The 23,236-nt window shown below is 33.6% G+C and overlaps 1 protein-coding gene across 3 annotated transcripts in view; it reads left to right on the top strand.

Annotated features, from left to right (window-relative positions):
• The window catches only part of LOC126816677 (ataxin-1), a 123,945-nt gene extending 102,147 nt beyond the window's left edge, over nt 1–21,798 (top strand). For all 3 annotated transcript variants that reach the window (XM_050543403.1, XM_050543402.1, XM_050543404.2), the window contains one exon: nt 12,244–21,798. In XM_050543403.1, the coding sequence (XP_050399360.1) occupies nt 12,244–12,642 (399 nt within the window). In that variant the 3' untranslated portion in view covers nt 12,643–21,798. The remainder of the gene's footprint in view (nt 1–12,243) is intronic.
• Nucleotides 21,799–23,236: the final 1,438 nt, after the last annotated feature.

Raw genomic sequence — 23,236 nt, 5'->3', positions numbered from 1 at the left:
GGCTTATTAGCATTTACCCGTTTACGGTAAAATACTTAAAAATTCTAATTTCATGGCATGTAAAATAACCAACAACCGATTGGTTGCCAGAAACACTGTAACCAGGGTATCATTTAATCTTGTGTATTTAGCACTAATTTCTTTAACATTCATTTTTAAATATCATATCTTTGTTTACAAATTCGTAAAAATCATTTAAAATACCCCAGATTATCTAATTTGTATTTGTGTCTAGTTTAAAGCTGACTGATCAGTTTTGATAATGAGTGTCCAATTTACAAGTGTTTAATTTCCTGACCGCTGTTCAGAAATTAATCATTATACATCAATAATAAATTGGGTTGGGTTTTTCTTAACAGTGATCAAGAAATTAGACGCTTGTAAATAGTCAACTTTAAACAGGACACGAGTATAAATTAGATGATTTTAAACGATTTTTATGAATTTTTAAACAAGGACTTGATATTGAATGAATGTGAAAGAAATTAATGCTAAATACACAATATTAAATGATACCCTTGTTATAGTGAAAGCTCCCTTCTGAGGTGTGTGTATGGACTGCTTTTTAGTTTTAGAACTTATCAACAGGGCTTGTAACACTGGTACCGGGGGGGGGGGGCGCTAAATTTATTCTTGAGTCCATTCTCAAGTAAAACTCAAGGCATTTCTTTGTAAAAGCAGTAAATTTTCACACGTCTATAGCAAAGCAGTTATATTATTTATTGCTCCATAAATCATTCACATGCATTTGAATGGATTTCATATAATAGAGAGGAGTTGTCGCTTGAAGTCATTTTATAAAAGGTTGGCTTTGAAAACATTTTGACAATGTTTTACCAATTTTTGGACACACCCATAAAATGGAGTTATTTCTTTCATTAATATTTTTTTCTGAAGGACATTATAAAATATAAAAAACTTTTACTAGTTTGTTTACTTTTCATTGACTAAAAATAATCTGTGAACGTCACAAATCTTAGCTACAAGGCTAAACATGAATAACTGAAGGTTTCATTAATAAGAAATGAGCCTTGAGGGACCTCCTCCTTCAACAAATGAGAAAAACATATAGTAGGCCTCCCTTCGGCCAGGTTAAGGTGTGATTCTATTTCCTACGTTATTGTTTGTAATATATACAGAAGCCATTTGTTTTGTTACTATTTCTAGCATACAGAGAAATACTACTCTTTTTATTTTTTTTTAATTCCCCAAACATTTAATAGAATTATTTTTTGTCGATCTGGCCAAGAGCAATGGTTTATTCATGGAATCTTCGATCTTTTAATAGCTTGTATGTCACAAAAAAATTTCTTAATCCCACTCAACAGATTTCTAATATTTATTAACAGTAATACCTAGGATTGTTCTCTTTCTTTATTTAACTGTTTTATTTTTAGCGCTCGACCATATTCTATTCCAGGCCAAAAATAAACGAAAAAGTGTGACAATTAAAACAATATTTAAGGAAATAATATTGGATTTAAAACAAAAAAAAAAGTTTTTATTTGCAATCTAAAAGTGTTTTATGGAGTACATGTATACCGTGCAATGTGAAATAACAAAACGTGTGACGTTGTTTTCTCCCTTATTATACAGTAGTAATTATGTCAAAGTCAAGTTCATTTAGATTATTGTTACTGGTAGAAAGCATTAGCAGTAATTAGTTAGTGTTGGCATTCTAGTTTTAAAATGAAATTTAAAAAAAGATGGCCAAGTATTACGCAAGTGTTTTATTAATGCTGATAAATGATGATTTGTGATGGCTGGTGGAACTTGATCTTTTTTCTTAGAATGTCAAATGTCTTTATAGATTTATCTTGATAGTATAGATATAAAACTAAGCAGAGGAGGTGGCTGGAAATACATCTCACAGGTGATCTATTAAACCTACTTGTGATAGTATTGTGGTTTCCTCCATTCTCATTCATAGCTTCTTTTTTTTTTAAAGTTATGGTGTCTTCTAAAGCTGTGTTCCTTCAATAGCATTTTCTGTTCTAATTTTAAATACAGTTCATCTCAAAGCTAAACGACATAATACATGCAAAAACTCTATTATATTGGGGTTTTATACACTATACACCTACATTGAAATTACTGTCAGAGTTATGATCCTTGGTTGCTTAGAAACATTTTGTAGACACGCTATCGGTTAAAGTTGTGATCTGATAGATATGAAAATTATACAAAGAGTTCATTTTCATTTATATTCCGCAATTTCCGATAATTACTTACCGAGTTATTGCCATAAATCAGTTTGGAAAACTTTGAGGATGATCTAGACACTAAAGTTATGACTCGATTGCTGTTACTTTTATACACAATGTTTATGTTGATGAGATGAAGAATCCTATTTAATTTCTTTCCAGTAATAACTATTATAGTTATTGCCCTTACTTTAAGAGTTATTGCCTTTGATCGTGTTGAAAATTTCTTGTAGACCTTCTGTTGACTATTGTTATAATCCGATTATTGTACAGAAACAAAAACACAATTGATTTTCAATAAAAGTTAAAACTATCAACCAGTAAGTTTTTATGTCAGGAAGATCTAGAAATTGATCAAATTTTAATTATTTCTGTTAATTACTTCATGGGTTGATCAGCTTTTAGTGTGTGCGAATTTTTACGTTGCTTGGCAACCTATCTTTCTTTTTTATAGATATTTCAATATTGATACCAGTATTCATGATCAGGCAAAATAATTGTGTACCTGACAAATAAATAGCAAATAGAGAAATTAACAAAAGAAGAGTCTGTGTTTGCGATGACTTGTAAACTAAAAACTCTCTGACACCACTTGTCGAACTACCACGTCATATTAGACTTGATCCAATAGGATGCTTTTATAATCTGATATATATTGACAACATCCTGGTCAATCATATTAAGAGTTGTGGTTCCTGGTGTTAAGCAAGTATATCATTACCTAAATTCCCAATTAACTTTACAGCTTCTGAATCTTACAAATTTCTCTTAAGAGATGTAACTAAAACAGGAATGCCTAAAGCTGTATTTCTAATATATCCAACAATGCTACACAATCTATTGACACATTGTTTGACAGAGCCAGAGAGATATATACTCTTCAAAAAAAAAAAGGGGATATTAAAATGCAAATACCTATGCAGGTTGTGATATGATAAATAGTCATGGACACTTGAGAGTATGTTCACAGATGAAGAACTTATCGCCCCAACAGAACCACTGAGCTCCATGTGCGACACGCAATACCGCCATACACATGAGAGGGGTTCATTGTCAAATTTGACACTGTTTAGCGTATCTTTGCTTTAGTGTGTTACATTTAATTTGTTCGGGAGACGTGTTCGTTGATGTCAACGTCAACCGACAACACTGCAAGAATTGGCCGTGGCACTGCAAGAGGAGTGGGTCAGATTGCCCCAAATCGTGATTGGACGATTGATTAGGAGCATGCCACAACGAATTGCTGAATGTCTGAGGATTGGTGGAGCAATTACTCATTATTAACACAAAAATCAAAACCGTCCATTTTCACTTTGACAGTGTATCTCTTTGCGAGTGAAATGGGGCCATCAGATAAGCCACCCATATGAACTGTTTTTGTTCATGTGTAGGCAATTGGCCTGTTATTAACATACACTGGTTACCTCTAATAAACATAGCAGTGCATTTCCGCAGTTTTGTATTGTTTCTGAATATCCCCTACTTTTTTCTGAAGAGTATATAATAAGGCGGGTTGGGGTGGGGCGTGGGGGCATTTTGTAGCCCATTCCTAGATTAAAAGGGCTGGGTAAAAGTTCTAAGCCTGAAAAGGATAAATCAGTTGGGTTGAAACAAACTTTTGCCACCAACACCAACAAGTACAATCATTAAATGAATCATAGATATAAGAACTGCAACTGTAGTGTTATTATTGTCTTTGTACCAGACCATCTTGTGACCCTACCCATTGAAATCACCAGAAATGGACAAAACTGGCCATAGGGCAGTCATGAAGTACCTGCATGACACGGTGATTTCTGATCGACTGATTGCCCACTTAACAATTGCCGTGTTGTAGGCATCTCTCATGGGAGGTTTCAGCAAAGATGGCCGCCAAAGCTCTTGGCTGCCGATCAGAAACGTGTCAGATTCCTGACATCGCGTGACCCTGTCTGACTTCCACCTATTTAAAAAATGAAGAGGAACAAGCCTAGTAATGATGACGTCATGTCAGCTGTGAACAACGTTTTTAGGGGACTGTGTATAAAAATAAATGGAAACCAGTGTTACATGATGAGCATTTTCTACTAAGCGGAGCAAAGCTGTGGGACTTTTTGTTTTTGTTTTCAAAGTAATATAACTTGGTGTATAGTTTCATTATATCAGTTGTTGTTTGTATTTTAGAGGAGAGCTGAAAAAAGCTCCTGTTAATAAATAGCTCCCCTAAAAACGCTCTCCTAGTTTTGATAAGAAAAGTTATTTAGAAATTAAGGAGAGTGATCTGATATTAAGGAGAGTGATTGAGTGATTAGTTGTATGTATGGGAAATGGTTCTGAACTACATGTTAAGGGGTCATTCCTGGTTTCATAAATGATAATAACATCCCCCCCCCCCCCGACTTTGTAAAGGAGAGCGATTTTCAATTTCAAGGGGAGGGACGAAAACTTCCCCTTGATCGACATTCAAGTGCGGGACAGGTGCTCGAGAGTGATCGCTCGCGTTAAAAAACAATTAATAAGTGTAGTGATGAGCATTTGGATTGCTCGATGCTTTACAAAAAGATAAATGTGCAGATAGTTAATGAATACCTTATATTCATTTCGGAATCAGAGTTGGCATGGTTTCTTAAATAAAATCGTGAATTATATTTTATTTTTAGTTCATCTTTGTAATAAATAGAAGTCTATATCTAAAACCACTGTGATTTAAAACTCCAGAAAAAAAAAAGAAATAAATATATATAGTTGAAATGAAACTATAGCCTACATGAATATCAAAGTTAGAAATGAATTATCTTTCTAAATTAACTTTTAGTTGTCCAGAAATAACGTCTTGAAAGGAACTCAGCTTTTAAAGAATTATTGAAAGCTTGGGAGTTTTTTTCTGTCTCTATAGTTTTGTGCAGTTGTTAACGTGTATCTTTAATAATATGGAAGAATGTCAGATGTTATTACGCTAGTTGTCTGTTACAGCCAAGATCAATAACCACTCAAATCAGTTACTACCACCCCCGCCCTACATCTCTCTCTGTCTCTCTCTCTCTCTCACTCCGCGTTCATAGCTTTACGCACTAGCTTTAATTATTAATCATTATTTCTCTGACGTGAGACAACTATTTATAGAGAATTTCAATAAGACTCCTTGTGGATTATTGGAGTATAATATGCCAGGTTTTCATTGACTAGCTTTCATTCGATTGACGTAGGAATTATATATAGCTCAAGTGATAGAGCTGCGTTACGCCATCTAAGGACGTTGCTTCGCCACTAAAACGTCAATACAGGGTTACTATGGTCGTCCACACTGTTAATTCCAACAAGGAGACTTTTTGTGAAGGGAAGCAAATGAAATTTTAATAACTGTTTCCTATTTTTATCTTAATCTAAATGTCATCCTTTGGTTTAGTTACTTATATCTCGAAAATTCACACAGTTTTGATGCCTCCTGCTCCTTTTGCTCTTATATGAATGGAGTTAAAATAAGCCATTGACAGTTCCCTAATAGCGTATACGTTTCATCAATAATGCATCCATTGATGAAACTACGTCAGTTTATTCTATTAATTCATGGTTTATCTACATCTATTTCAGTTAAAAGAGAGTATTTTTAGGTTACGATTCTTGAGTGTGATAAATCCATTGATAACTTTGTCTTTTTTCCCCATTAAGTAGATGTTATAGAGGACTCTTATTGACTTAATACTAATATCGGATTAAATATGGTCTAAATGTGGCTGGATACACAAGCATTTACATTTCTAAACATTCAGAAATAGAAAGAGTTTTCCATAATAGTAATTCTAAAAAAACAATTTAGACGAAGAACTTCACCTTTCGTGCATAACATCAACTATAAATGGATTAGAGATTTACAAAATTTGCTATTCTGGTTCAGAATTAGAGACAGAATTAATGTATTTGATTTGAACATCTGACCAACTTTGATTATTTAAAAATTGACATATTGTGATTCTTTTCAAAGGTGGACAATAGGTAGCTACGCAACCTGTTATAACACAAAGTATCTGTTTCCTTTCCTAACAGAAAAACAGCCTTTTTTCAAAACAGTTGACCAAAAGTGCCCCCATCCCCCTCCCTTGCCCCACCTAATCTACACTACTGAAGGTAGAATAATTTCGTTCTGACTACACCGACTCTAAAAGGGTGGTTGGGTGGCCGAATGGTTAACGCGTCTGTCATTGAGTCAAGTGGCGTGGTTTCGATTCCCTGCTTGTAGGGTTGCCTGTCCAACCTTGTGGGTTTTATCTGGATCTTCCAGTTTCTGCCAACGTGCAAGGAATTGATTGAAAAAAATTGAACTATATGTTAGTGTCAAGTGGACATTAAACCCTATCCAGAGGCACATTAAAATAGGCCCTGTGATCAGGGCTCTCGTTTTAACATGGACTGTGACTGGCAGTGAAATCATGGACCATGTATAGATGGACAGGCAAGGCCCACGAAGCCTTTAGAATTCTGTGTCGCGGCAAAAGAGAGACCTGACAATCGTGACTAAATTAAATTAGCTCCCCTCGCGCAAATACCTGTATTAAGTTTAAAAGCAAAGAAACAGAAATCAATTCATATTATTTTTATTTATCTTGCTACTCCTTTTTTTTTTAAACCCATACATAGATAGACTACTAACTGATGATTGAGGTGTAAATATATCAACACATCGTCTTTGTTTACTTCGGACGCGCCTATGTGAATCCGAAAAAAAAATGTCGAGTTTTTCGTAAAAACAAATCTACTAAAACACTCTTTTAATTTTTACTTCTGCACAATTAATCATCATTCCGGACAGTATTATACCTGAACTTTATTTTCATAACTTTAAAATCCTTCATACATACGGGAATTTTGATTATTAAGCAAAACCAAAATGCTTACAAAACCTACGAAAATTTTCAACTGCTGCATTTGGAAATTTCAAAGTTTCAAACTGGTCGAATTCGTCACTACCGGATAGGAATACTTATCAGGTTGAAAAATTACCTTGTAACTATAAGAATACCGTAAATTCCAAGGAGGAGTTCGAGAAATTAATCAGTATAAAATCCCGCAATGTCAAAAATCACATCGCTTGATTTGCCGTTGACATTGAGATCTCGCCGTGTCTCGCGCGAGCGGCAGATAATCCAACAAACGGGACTTGTTGCCTGTCCATCTATACACGGTCCATGGTGAAATTAACCAATAGGAGAAATTCCCTGTTTTGAAAGAATTTGACCGTAAAATACAATAACTTTATAGTTTTATTGTGTAAAAGTGCTTTAAAATATAAATAAGATTTGAGCTTATACTAAAAATGGTTGAATTCTTTGGGAAAAATGTCTTGCTAATCCAAAATCAAAACATGCAAAAACATATGAAATAACTTAATGCTAGGATTTGTGAAAGCCTGGTGTTGATTGTTCTACTTTTTAAAAAGGATCGTTTTATTCAAGGAAAATGTCTACTTGTAATCCAAATTTGGCTTTCGGAAATTGAAATTCAAAGAAGAGTTTTGGCAGGTGGAAATGTCCCACATTACCACATTGTTGTAGTATGGTGTCAAAATGACCCATGTATTGAATGGATGACATTTTAAATCCCCAAATTCTATTCCATTTCAAACTTTATGCAAAGGTCTAATATATATATGTATATATAAAATGTTATTAAACCAGTGTTAAAATCAGTTTGTGTTGGCATACCTTTTTTTTTTTTATCTTTTCATCATTTACTATGAAACAAAGTAGTGCAGCTTTGCGGTTGTGCTAATAATTTTGGATATATATAATATATATATATTTCATTATAAACATTGATAGTGAAATCTGCCAATAGTTTTGTAAATAATTGATTAAACCACGGTGAAACCAGAACACCAACTTATCAGATATGAACACATTATTGACAATCAGGCAGACATTTAAAGGAGTAAAACCTTTACTGGACGAGGAGATAATCAACCACAGGCTTATCATGTAAAGAAAAGAAAGATGGGGACGATTGTTTATCTAGAGACAGTTCATGTTGTTTCAACAGACAACAGTTTATTGGTTAAAGTTTATTGAGTGCAAATTCTTTGCGCTGCGGACATATTTAAACAATTCTCCCCGACCTCTTGGGATGATATTCTCACCGATGAATTGTCATAGTAAATTTTTGCCAAGTATTCTTGACATTTTCCCCAGAATTTACTGAAGTGAAATAAATGCTGTTCTTCATTGACAAAATTTAAAAAATCCCGAGAAATTTAAAGCTTTTGAAAAGAATTAGAAACATGTGTTGTACAACAAATGCTTAATGTGTTTTTTTTACTAAAACACAAAAATAAAATGTTTATGTTTTCGTCTACTTCTCATATACTTTTTTACAACGGTTGAAAATTGCACACATGGGTCAATGGATGGATTTGTCTTGTTTGCAATCGAAATCTTTCTGTTTATTTTGAAATTTTTCCATTCAGTTTTCCCGTCTTCATTAGCCCAGTCGGTGCAGAAAAGTAGCACATTGAATCCAGGTTATGGAAAAAGGTTGAACAAAGAATAAAGAGTTTGGTGATTTGGCTATTTTGAAAAATTCCTTTCAACAAATCCTTGACAAAGGTTTTTTTTTCTCTATGAATTTATTAAACATACATTATGCAAGAGCCAAATCTGCTTATTGCAGGTCTTTCTTTAGGCCTGAAATGAATGAAATGGGGTTTAACGTCCAACTGTTCTGCTCCGAACTGGGTTAATGAAGACGGGCATACGCCATACAGTGTGCTATGAAGGAACCACGTCGGAAAATCTGGATGAACTTTCTCAGCCAATGCAGGGATCGAACACCCGACCTCCAGGCTAGCAAGCCAGCATCTTACCCACTTATCCACCGTGATCCCCTCTTTAGGTCTGAAATGTTGTATCTTATGTGTCGGATCGTCACTGGGTTTGAATCCGATCTGCTGCTCAACGACCATTGATGATTAAATCAAAAACTGGATAATCGAGACTAGGTTTTTTGTCGTAACGACTTTGGTAATGATGACCGAAGCTAGGTCGAAAAATCAATCGCTTATATCTTGGTAGATAGTGGAGTAATTTGACTGCCATTTCATGTATATTATTATTCCCTTTAGATTATCTAGTTTTTAACTATTATAGTGCAAACTGTCAGCTCTTTATCTGATCTTCCATATTGTATCTTTAATTTTTTTCTATAATATTTATGTTGGATTGATAGATTACCAGGAAAGTGTTTTGTTCTGGATAAATCTTACAAATTTTGACTTGAACTAAGACTCAGAAACGACTGTCAGGAAGTGTTACGAGTTGTCTTAGTGAGCCTCATGCTCGCACACTAACCAAAAGATCCCAGTTTCTATCCCGGTGTTGGTCGTGAAAGTGTTTTCCCCTTGCCTGACAAAGACAGCTGTCTAGTCGTTTGGATGTGACGAAAAAACATGTATACATTGGCATGTACGTAAAAGATCCCTTGGCAGTTTGAATTCGATATAAGAGTGGGCTATAGTGCCGCTGCCCAGGCAAAATTTCTCTTATAGCACACTGTATGGCGTTAAACCCCATTTCATTTCATTTTTTCGTTTTCCCCTTGCTAGGGGTGCTGGAGGGAGGTGTGTTCAAGTTGGTGTGCACGTAAAAGAACCCTTTGCGGAATGTAAGACGTTAAGCCCAATTTCATTTTCCTTAAAGATACATTATGGGAGATTCGGTTACGAGTTGGCAGTTCTCACTATAATAGTTAAAAACTATATAAGGTAGAAGGCAATTTGGTGAAAATTTCATTCAAATTGATCCACTATGAACCGAGAACTAAGCGACTGAAATTCCCATAAGCCTCGGTCATCATTACTAAAGTCAGTACGATAAACAGCATAATCTCGATTATCCATTTAATCGTTTAATGAGAAGGAAAGTTATGCAGTAAATCGGCTTACAATCCACTAAAGATCGCAGGCTAGCGCAGCCATCTAGAGTTGATTATGGCCTGGATAGGTTAATTAATGTCTAATTAATAATTTAGATAACATTTCAGGCCTAAAGAAAGACCTGAAATAGGCAGATTTAGCTCTTGCATAATGCATGTTTAAACTCACGTCAGAAAAGAATACAATGTCATGACATATTCAAGGTGTTGGACCCAGTCGCTTTATTTGGGTTATGCTTGTAGTTTCAATTTCTTACTGTTATGCACTCAGAACAGAACACAGCTTTTTGAATTTTTGTCCACATGAAGGCTGTATAATTTTTCTCTGTTTTGTAATGTATGTTTAAAATGACCACAACCCTCGGTATGGGGTGAAAAGTAAATTGTTAATTGTTTGAAGTATTGATTTGTTTTGAGAACAGTTTAATCAGGAAAAAAAAAAAAAAAAAAAAAAAAACAGACATATCTAAATGAAAATTAAATTGAATGGAGCTAGTGCCAACAGAGAGTAAATAAACACATAAGATCAACCGAATTAGAGATTTAATCAATGTTTGTGTGGTTTTTTTTCGTTCTATATATATTATTTATTACCCCATTATTACATGTGGTGTTATCAATATTAAAACATCTAGTTGAATTGAATCTTTATTTTCAAGTAATATAGTAGGAATATTATATTTCATTTGTATTTACTGTAGTAACTTCATTACAACCAGTGGGTTGAGTGGTCAAATAATCTAACGTCTACGCTTAAGATCATGAGGTCTGTCATTGAGAAGGGTTGTCTGTCCAACCTCTTGGGTTCTTTCCGGGCCCTCTGGTTTCCTGCCACTGCTAAAGATCCCTATGCGCAAGCGAGCTATTAAAATAAAATTGAACCATATGTTAGTCCCGAAATGTTCTAGTTTGTGTTAAGTGAAGGTTAAACCCCATTTCTCTCTCTCTCTCTCTCTCTCTCTCTCTCTCTCTCATTATAATCAAAAAGTTACAGAAGTGATAATATATACACATTGTTTCTTTTTAACAGTCAGTGGATAGATAAATGACTGTTAAATTATATATAAAGACAGATTTATGAATGAAGTTAAAGTACTTGATTAAATACTTGGCTCATTGGTTCAATATTTTCTTGGCTTCAAGTTGAAGAAATAGAATTGATTTTATGATACGAGGAGATTGTTAGTGTACTTGGTTAACTTGTTTTAAACCGTCTGCAGGTGGCCTCCATATTTTTGCATTTTTGTCTGACGGCCTACATACCATGTGAAATATCACTCGCTAGACCTAGCCCAACAATTTTACATTTGATCGTAGAATTTTTAACTTTAACTTAATTTTTAACTTTTCTTTAACCATATCTGAGAGGTGAATAAGACAGGATTAGATTTCTGTAGTGTTAGAGGGTTTTTAACTTTCAAAGGAATATTTATTTACTGTAAATATAATGAAAAAGAAGGGGAGTACATGTACTGGTATATTTAAACAAATTCAAGACTGTTTTTAATTTGTAATAAATATAAAATCAAGTTCTGTACACACTCTGAGATTGACAAATGGAAAGTGACAACAGATGTACCCCCCCCCCCCCCCCCCATACAATGTTATCTACCTGTATTTCCATCAAGTGGAGAAACTATAGTAGAGCAGGCTTGGAAATAATGTACCTGATATTTTTAACTTTGTGCCGGAGATGTATTAATAAAAATACGTAAATAAGAGCTAGCACTAAAAGACAAAATGACAGGCATCCGAGGGATTGTGCCTGACAAAGCTTGAATTTGTGCCTGACAATATTTCTGATGGTAGCTGTCAAAGCTTGAATTCATACCTGACATTTTTTCTGATGGTTCCTGACAAAGCTTGAAATCGTGTTTCTGATGGTACCCGACAAAACTTGAATTCGTGCCGGACAAAGCTTGAATTCGTGCCTCACATTGTTTCTGATTGTACCTGACAAAGCTTGAATTTGTGCCTGACAATGTTTATGATGGTACCTGAAAAAGCTTGAATTCGTACCTGACAATGTGATCTTAATTCCTGGCTGGTATAAAATTAAAAACTGTCCAGGCAAACTTGTGATCATTCTTAAGACAATTATAATAAACCCTGATCTTATAATTTTTTCATCTCTTTTCAGGTGACCGTAGAAGCTACCTTGGAGCACCCATTTTTTGTGTTTGGCCAGGGTTGGTCTTCGTGTTGTCCTGCTCGTACATCTCAGCGCTATGGACTAGATTGTCAGAAATTAACAATAAACGATGTGTGTATATCTTTAACTCATAAAGACGTTACATTAAAAGCTGCGGAGATCAGTCAACAACAAGCTCGAATGTCCCCATCAACCTCGCGTCAAGGTCAAAGTCAAGATTTTCCATTTTCAGAAACACAAAGGTCTGAAGGACATAGTGTGACACCTCAGTCTCGTTCGTCGGAAATGAGTCAAGAATCTTATCAGCAGAGATCATATTCGTTGGAGAATTTAGAATTTAATCCGAACAAACGAAAAGATAATCAGAATATGGAAAGAAAACAATGATAAAGTATATTTAGTTTTAAAAGTCGCTTAGTAAGATATGAACACCGTCGTCTGTTGAGAGAAAAAATGGCTGAGTTTTGTTTCTTATTAGAAGATGATGATGAGAAATGTCTTGTTTGGTTTTTTTTTTAGTAAATTTTTTTCTCAGAAAGTGCTTGGTTTATTGTGATGACAAGATGTGGAATATCGAGAAACTGGACGATGTTTACGTAGGAGAGATTAACCCAGTGATAAATGTTATTAGTTATAGTTACTAAAGAAAAGGAATCCATTACTTTTCTTTTTTATCATTGTTAATTTTTGAAAGCCATTTAGAAATGTTATCTTACAGTTCAAACCCTCTGTGTTGCCATGAAATATTCTTAATATACAAGAATGTAGGACCATCATTCGTTTTGGGGGTTGTTTTTTTTTATGTTATCTTTTTTCAGGTCAGTTTGGGAAAAGATCCGCTAACTCTAACCCTTGTGATATCCAACTTGATGTGTGGAAATTCCAAAATATAGATTCTCACATTAGTATAAAAACCAGCTCACATTTCATTCAGGCCGTTTGTATGATTTTAGTACCTCAATGATTATAACAAGTACCACCATACTATGGACCAGGAACTAACTATGACTTCATCTCAGCTATCTTAAAATTGCAATGTCAAATCAAAATTCGAATTCCGCTAATCAATGCATAATTTTGCAAGGAACAAGCATACCAAAACTCATTTTGATTGTATATGAATTGACAATCTGATTAGAACACAGATCTGAAATATAGATCGGGGCCCTTATTCACGAAAACTTAAACTAAGATACAATCGAAATTTTAAGAAATACTGCAATTGGATTGGCTGACCAATATGCAAATTGGATATTTGCAAATTGATTTTACTGGTCAGCCAATTGAATTGCAGTATTTCTTAAAATTTCGATTGTATCTTAGTTTAAGTTTTCGTGAATAAGGGCCCGGTATTTTAATCAGATTGATGAATTGACAGAGCTTTAGACTTTGTTGGAAGAGCATCGCCGCCAAGAACAAGATGAGATGACGTCCAGTTTCTGGTCAAAAAATTACTGAAGAAACAATTCAGGATATATGTCCATGTAAATTAGATCTCCTAAAATGAATTGCAATCTGATTAAAACACAGATCCTATTTCGTTTTGTTTTTTATAATTCAAAATTTCGTTTTACTTGTCTGTACTACACTAGGATCTGGGAGAGTTGTTATATAACCCACATTCTGATTGATGTGAGGGATTAGCCAATGAAACAGTCTGTTACGGCGAGTTTTTGGCATGCTGTGTACGGAACTGTGGGTAAACCACTAGAAACATCAACGCTGATTGATTGATCAATGTCTGAACCCTGACACGACCTTCCACTACAACCGGTCAGATCTTTATGTAGTGTAGGCCATCGAAAGTATAAAAAAACAAAACAAAATATTCATGTGTATTTTAATCAGATTGAATGGATTGAAACTTAAAAGCCATATTTAAGGCAGTGTTTTTCAACCTGGGCACCTTAAGGATCTGAAAAAAAATGATGGGGGTCCACAAAGTCAAATAGAGCTGCAGGGGAAAAGGGTTCCATGATTTTTCTTGAATAAGACAGGCCTTTATTGAATGTAAATGAATTGCTGGTGTATTTATTGCAATATTGTTATTAATATTTTGTACACACTATTTGATAAACCTATCCAATTTTTCAGTAATATTTAATGAATAAATGAACTTTGACCTGTACTTTTGTAAATTAAGGAAAATTTCAGGCAGCACAAACCGCGTGAATAGACAAGATCCATCTTCAGACAGAGAAACATCACAATTTAAATATATATGATTATCGAGTCAATGATGGACATTCCATTCCGCAATTGTAATTTACAATTACATGTTTGTGTTTTGCGCTGCTTAAAAACCTTCACTGGTTGACATGAATACTTGAACCATTTGTTGAATAAAAGAATTGTCACAAATTTGTAAACTGTTAATTGTAAAAGAAACATTTATCATCATTGATAAAGGAACATAAATGCATGCGTGTTCAAACAATATCTATCTGAAAATTATCATGAAGTTGCTGAAAGTCAATTTTTTACAATGCAAGGGGAATAACTCCACTTAACAGAGGTGGCTGTTATGAAATGTCAGTTACAATGAAATGGTATGATCCAAATATCTCATTTCTAAACTTTAAACAAAAATTTACTTAGATTTTATTTGTATCGTCAATCTTCTTTCAAATCTATACTGATGGCAAACGAATAACGCATTAAGGTGACATAAATTTCAACTTCTCTGATAAACATGGCAGCTCAGATGCAAATCAGTGTTACATTATTCCTTATCCTGATGGTAAATTTTAACATGCTAATATTTTTTGACAAAAAATTATTTTTTGAGTCATTCAGTTTGATATTTTAAAACTATTTGTAACCAGAGTCAACAAAATGAAATATAAGTATTGTTAAATGAACTGAATCTATAATGAGAAATTAAATGTTTTATTTAAATAGAAATGATTTTAAAGTATATTATCCGTATCTGTTGAATAGTTTATCAGTGTTTGAATTTTTATCTTGTATAAATTTTTTATTGAAAATGTATTTCAGGGGTTTCCTCAAGTGTATTTACTGGTTATTCAATTTGAAATGACTGAACTGAACGTATCTTTCACTGCCACTGGCTCATTTACCAGTGTACTATAGATAACTTGTTCAACCATGTGTTCACTGATTTGATCATGTGTTCAATGATTTGATCATATGTTCACTTATTCAACCATGTGTTCACTGATTTGATCATGTGTTCACTGATTCCATCCGTTTCTGGTTCAATCATATATATTTAACTTGTTAAATCATGAATTAGTTTATTCAACTGTGTTCAATGAAATGGTCACTAGATCAATCATGTGTTCCTTGTTTTGACCATGTGTTTTCTGTTTTGACCATGTGCTTTCTGTGTTCTCTGGGTTGAACATGTGTATACTGGTTCTAAAATGTGTTCACATGCCAGTTTCATATATTAATCATAAGAGTACAGATGTAATTGTGTCTTCAACTGGTTTCTGACGTTCTACATGGTTGAATAATGTTCCATGGTTCAAGCATGAGTACTCTGGTTTCAGGCATTCTACATGGTTGAATAATGTTTCCATGGTTCAAGCATGAGTACTCTGGTTTCAGGCATTCAACATGGTTGAATAATGTTTCCATGGTTCAAGCATGAGTACTCTTGTTTCAGTCATTCAACATGGTTGAATAATGTTTCCATGGTTCAAGCATGAGTACTCTTGTTTCAGTCATTCAACATGGTTGAATAATGTTTCCATGGTTCAAGCATGAGTACTCTGGTTTCAGGCATTCAACATGGTTGAATAATGTTTCCATGGTTCAAGCATGAGTACTCTGGTTTCAGGCATTCTACATGGTTGAATAATGTTTCCATGGTTCAAGCATGAGTACTCTGGTTTCAGGCATTCTACATGGTTGAATAAGGTTTCCATGGTTCAAGCATGAGAACACTGGTGTGAGGCATTCTACATGGTTGAATAATGTTTCCATGGTTCAAGCATGAGTACTCTGGTTTCAGTCATTCTACATGGTTGAATAATGTTTCCATGGTTCAAGCATGAGTACTCTGGTTTCAGGCATTCAACATGGTTGAATAATGTTTCCATGGTTCAAGCATGAGTACTCTGGTTTCAAGCATTCTGCATGTGTTTGAATAAGTTTTTCATGGTTGAATCATAATCACTAAGTGATTGTAAGTGATTATATTATAATGTGTTCACAGATATAATCATTTGTCACATTTTCTGTCAAATCTTTAGGGGGATTATTTTTAGGCCAAATGTCTTCAAAGTGCTTAGTTATGTTGTTATTACTGTCTGTTCATCCAGCATCAGGGGCCTTGTTCACCAAAACTTAAGCTAAAAAATTTTTGTATGAAGCCTTTTAATTGGCTATCTGATTAAAATACAGATCTGTATTTCGTCTCGTTTTTTTATAACTTCGCTGGTCTACACTACATGAAGATCTGATTGGTTGTAGTAAAAGGTCGCGTCAGAGGTCGTACGAAGGACTTATGGCCCTATGACGTCAGACATTTATTAATCAATAAGCGTTGACATTTCTGGTGGTTTACCCACAGTTCCTTGCATCACATGCCAAGAAATCGCCGTAACAGATGGTTTCATTGGCTAATCCCTCACGCCATCCAGAACACAAGTTATATAACAACTCTTCCAGATCCTAGTGTAGTATAGACAAATCAATAGTCTCTATCATCCAGAAAAATATTCTACGAATATTAGTCTGGACAGGTTGTCAATATTTGAGAAAAATTGGCTAGATAATCCGGTCTTTCACATTATCATAAACAATGTCTAAGGGAGGTAACTCCTCTTAAAACAAGATGTTTACGCCCATGAAATTAATTTAAGAATGTCATTTCAAAAAATCCAATTGATTGGATGCGAATTCAATATCTAACACTCTTAATTATTTATTGTAAAATTTCTCTCTTCATGGGCCATATCTATGCTTTTAAAATTAATCCTAATTCGTCATCATGATTCATGTTTGTTTATATTAATGCAAGAATTATGGGATTTATTGTGGGAAGGGGTGCAACTTTTACTTGACTTGGCTAAAGAGACTGGATAATCAACCACATTAAAAACCAAACTCCCGGTTACGCATGGGCAATGGACTTTACGTCAAATATTGACAACCTTCCCAGACCCTCCGTATGTTGAAGACTAGGAGGTTCTGGGTGACCGAGACTAACAAATCGAATGAAATTTTGAATTATAAAAAACGAAACGAAATAGGTTCTATGTTTTAATCAGATTGTTTAACTGGTTGAGAGTGAAAATCCTAGTCACATTCTTCAAATCTTTTAGTTTAAATTTTTGTGGATATGGTTTCAGACCATTATCATTTTTGATAAGGTTTCATTTCCAGGTAGATTTAGATTCTTTACTTTGTGGATAAAATGAATATGTTAAAATCTTCAATTTGTAATTTAACTGATGGGTGATTGATACACTTGAACCTCATGTTATCCACGTGTTCAGTCCTGTTTTCATTGGTTTAGTGTTGTATCCACTGGTTTAATCTTGTATTCACAGATTCAGTCTGGTATTCACTGTTCAATCTTGTATTCACTGATTTGATCTGATATTATTCACGAACGGTTTTGTCCATTTCAGTCTTGTAATTACTGAGTATAATTGTTGAATGTTTTAAGTTTGTTGCTTGTGAGTTGTTACAGTAGATGACTTATGTTTAATTAATTTGATTGTCTTTGGGCTGAATTTCTTTTGTCAGTTCAGTTAAAACAGATTTGGTTTTGTCGTCATTAGACGTTAAAAGAATTGGATAATACAAATTGTGAGAAATGAAAACTGAATTGAATTTCATGTTTTAGCTTACAAAAATAATTGACAAGTTAAAATTTAGAATATGAAGGAAAAGTTAAAAGCTTGCGAATTAATAAAAACTTGTTTAAAAATTGCCTTGAAAAGGGGACAAGAAATCAGCCCTTGTCGTAGTTTGGTTAAATGTTTAATATAGTGGTATATAAACTTGTAAATATAAATATACAGTATATTATATATATATTATATTAATGAATATCCTTGTTATAACATATATTATGGATAATATTGAATGTATGTACAATGTATAATATTAAATATTTTATGTGTGTACATAACATATAACTTAACCTAAATACATACACTATTTTTATTCACTTCATGAGTTCATGCCACAAAATCTTCTACACGTTAATTGTTTGTAGATATATTAGAATTACAAGTTACTCACTTACAGGACATCATTTTCAAAATTTTGCTAGTTGGGTCCTAGTAGTGGCCAACAATATTATGATTAAATGAATTTTATTCAGTTTATTCATGCAAAAATATTTCGAGCCTCTAGTGTATATTTTGGCAGTGTTAAATAACTTGAAGGAAATTCTTCAAATATCTAGCAAACAGGCAAGATGTTAAGTTATTATCAGTACTTATTATTGTGCTAAGTTTGGTATTATATTAAATATTTAAGTGTGGTTTCATGGTTGAGAGTGGAACATTAAAGCTGCATTATGTAAGAGCTAAATCTGCCTTTTGTTTGGGTTCATATGTTATATAAATCATTAATTAGACATTTATTCACATGTCATGCCCATAGTCAACTCTCTAGATCATCGGATAGTGTGGATTTTCAACAGATTTAAACACGATTACCAGTTAATAATTAAATTAAGAAATAGATAATCCAGACTTTGTTTATTATTGTAACAATAGTAGCAATGACAATCGAGACTACGCTGTTCTTCAAATGGCCATAAAGTTACTCAGAATGGAGTAATTTGACTGAAATTTTCAACATATTCCCTTTTCATTATCTATTTTTTACCTATTATAACTAGATCTGTCAGGTCTTTTTTTTAATCAAACTATGGTTGAGATTAGAGAATCATAAATCGTAAATAATAGACATTATCAATCATGGCATTTAATATGGCATAGGTTTGTGGCAATATTTCATTGAAACAGAAAACATGTCTCTTCTACATTGTATCATCAAAAGATATCATAATCAGATATATATATATATTATATTGTAAATATGTAATCAAGTTCACAGTATGGTGTGTACATTTAAAGAATGGATAAATCATCTCACCCTGCTTATTTTTAAAAAAAAAAAAAAAAAAAATTTGAGGAAAAAAAGTCACATGTTCATTTATATGATTTAAAAAAGAATTTATTTAATTCTGGATAGTTCAAATGGAAAAAGTATCTAGATAGTATGTATCTATTCTATTGTCTTGATATCACATTAAACCAGATATTATTTTCTCCTTTAATCTTCTCCAGGAAAAATAAGCAGAGAATGATTACATTTGCTTTATAACTGTGTATGATGTGTATTGCTATCAAACGTGTATATTGATCGTAAATTTATCAACATAATGCTGTTAAATATTGGTCATTTATTATAATTATTCACGTGTGTCAACTTCATTGATATCTATTGAACCATATAATTGAATTCAAATTTTTATAATTAGGAGAGGGTTTGGGTTATTAAAATGTACTATTAATAACTTAAATGAGAATATCATAAGTTATATTGAATATGTCTTTTTTAATGTAGATATCAAATGCTCTTTATTGCTGTGCAAAACATTGCCAGTCTGTATAACCCATGTCCCATAGGCTTAACACCACCTGTGGCCTCCTTTTTTAAAAAAAACTTGAAGTAAAATTTATACTGGTAAATGAAAAAAGTTTTCATTGGTTCAAGGTGCGTCATGTTAAGATCTTAATCTGCCTATTGCAGGTCTTTATTTTGGCTTCAAATGTTATATAAACTATTATCTAGGCATTTAGTAACATAACAAGCCTATAATCAACTCTCTAGATCATCAGATGGCGGAGATTTAATTGGATTGAAGTATGATCGCCATTTTATGATTTAATTAAAAAATGGAGAAGTGAGGCTGAGTCTCGAATCTGCCCAACACCCATAACTTCGTCCGGTTTCCTCCCACTGCTAAAGACCCCTATGCGCAAGTGAATTATTGAAATAAAATTAAACCATATGTTAGTCCCAAAATGACCTAGTTGTGTCGAGTGGACGTTAAACCCCATTTCTCTCTCCCATAACTTCGCTGAGTTGAATGGTTTCATTATCTATTTTAATCTATAGCAAGAACGTCCAGCTCTTTATCTAAATCTCACATAATGCATCTTTAATTAAGAGTTAGAATTGTAATATGCATTTTAACCCATCGCCATTGGAAACACTTCATCCTTAAACTATTTTAGTGTAAGTTTTAGAGAATAAGACCTTATGGGCCACAATTCTGATAAAATGGTTTTAACTTGGGAGTGTAAATTCATTTTAACTCCTTGGATACAATAATTATTAGTTATCCACAGCATTGCCATGCCAGTATGTGCGTCTTAGAAATTTTGTTCCACTCGGATTTGATCATTTCCATCAGAATATTTGATACGTAAAGATACATTATGTTAGATTTAGATAAAGAGCTAGCCATTCTTGCTATAATAGTTCGAAAATAGATAATGTAACATGAATAATGTGAAAATTTCATTCATATTACTCTATTGCGAACGAAGATATTAGCCTTTGAAGGTTTGACAGACGTGTGCAATAATTTCAACCACCACCCTGGTTGTTCGAAGCTAAGTCTCGCTCCTCCATTTTTAGCTTAAATCAAAATATGGCTGAACTGTTCTAATCTATTTAATATCGGAGAAATCTGATGCCATCAAGAGTTGATTATGGCCTGGATAAGTTAATTAATGTCTAATTAATGATTTAGAAAACATTTCAGGCCTAAAGAAAGACCTGTGATAGGCAGATTTAGCTCTTGCATAATGTATGTTTAATACCAACATCTATGAAGTCAGTAAAGGCACTTTTAAAACCTACTGTAATAATTACAGTATAATTTAAGAGCAATAAAATTTAGTTATGACAAAAGAATCTCAATACTATCCAATCAAATTACTTGACCATGAGTGTGAAAGACACTAACTAAAATTTGAAAATAAATCTTCTAAAACCAAAATAAGTAAATTTTCACCATAAGCTTAAACTGACAGGATCGCTTTTATTTGGGTGCAAATCAAAATGTTAATTTAATTAGTTGAATTTTTATAAGAAATGATTTTCTTTCTGCTTACACTGTGGAAATGAAAATTTAATATTTTAGTGCTTGTCGTATAACTAATCCTTGAAATTTTGACTCAGATCTAATTAGATTTATCATTACTTCTATGAAGTTGGCATACCATTACAAAAACTTGTGGATTTAGCATCTTGATGTGGAGCCTATGGTTTTGACAGAGTGTATTGAAATCATGGACTGAATGACATATTTCCTCCATCTTTTTGAATTTATTTTATGATATATATTATATATAAGATAATTTGATTGGATCGTTGAATGTTGTGTTGTTGTGAAACGTGGCCTGTTATTTGTTTGTTTTTTTTCATGTTATTGACAAATGTGGGGGAATTAATCATCTGTCGGAGGCTGGGGTCTTTCTGTTCCTTGTCCTACGTCAACATTAACTTGAATAAAGTCTTTCATTATAAAAACTACAATATTTTTCTTATGTTATTTGTTTCAAAATCGTGAACAGGGTAGAACTTCAGTCTGTTTCCCGCTTGTCGTGGGCTAACAAAGTGTGTTTAGTTGTGCCGTTGGGATTAAACCGACTAAGACAGGGGATTTAATTGTCAGGCCCTCTATATGGCACCGGCAGTAATGTCATCTATACTTTGTCCACAAAGTTTTAAGAAATATAAGTTCATTGGGGGGGAGGGGGTGGATGGCTGAATGGTTAGCGTGCGTGCTGTATCATAAAGTCTGTCATTGAGTCGACTGGCGTGGTTTCGAATCCCCGGTTGTACGTGACAAGGAGTAGGGTCGCCTCTCCAACCTCATGGGTTTTCTCCAGGTCCTCCGGTTTCCTTCCACTGCTAAAGACCCCTATGCGCAAGCGAATTGTTGAAATAAAATTAATTAAACCATATGTTAGTCCCAAAATGACCTAGTTTGTGTTGAGTGGACGTTAAACCCCATTTCTCTCTCTCTCTAAGTTCATTGGCATGCAGGAGTTTGGTGATGCCCAAGTCTATTCCTTGATTGTAAAATCCCAAGAAAAAAGTATGACCTCGTGAACTGAAATGAAATGTTGTTTAAGGTCCCGCTATTCTGCTCTGATGCGACCTGGTGCTCAGAATTATGAGAAAGTAAGACATTTAAATACAACTAGAACTGCATAAAAGCAGTACTGACATGTTTCTGTACGTTAGGCGACGCCTTGTCACGTCCACAAAACCATGAACTATTGAGTATAGTAACATCCAATACCTATTAAAGTGGAAAAACCTGTCATTTTGAACTTTTAATAAAAGCGTAATTTATACTTCAAGACCGAACTTTTTGATAATAGTTGTCAGTAGACGTCAGGGTCATCATATTTGCAAAGGTCAAGGGTCATTGAATGGCTAGGTCACAGATAATGGGTCAAAAGTAAACAAAAATTCAAAGTGAAACCGGGAGTAAACAATATCGAAATTTAAAAATTTGGCTCCCTAAGAATTGTTGCCGTTTGGACTAAGTTCAAAACAAAAAAAATAGATTTCGAAAATCGGTATCAAAATGGCGGCTGAATATTGATTTGAAGGTTTTTTTTGTAAAATCCAATATTGCGGCCAAACGTTTGAAAATGTTATTGTTGTAGAGGGGTCTGGGGGTCGTTGCAACAAACAATCCAGAACGGGTTCAAATCTTTATTATAGTATAAACCAGGCAAGTAATAAAAACCCTGCAAATATACAATTCAATATAATATAAGTTTTCCAAAATAAAAGAGAATATCAAAATACAAACATCATAAACACATTATCTAACACCATTACTACAGCACACAAATAAATCTGTGCTACACAAAGTAAATTACTGTTTGCAACAAATAGTAAACATGGTACCGGTACTTTAACTAAACTACTCTATATTTACATTCTAAACTAACTT

Source organism: Patella vulgata, chromosome 3 (genome assembly GCF_932274485.2).
Source record: "Patella vulgata chromosome 3, xgPatVulg1.2, whole genome shotgun sequence".
In the NCBI taxonomy this organism is placed as follows: Eukaryota; Metazoa; Mollusca; class Gastropoda; family Patellidae; genus Patella; species Patella vulgata.
This window is presented reverse-complemented; position numbering and strand designations above follow the sequence as displayed.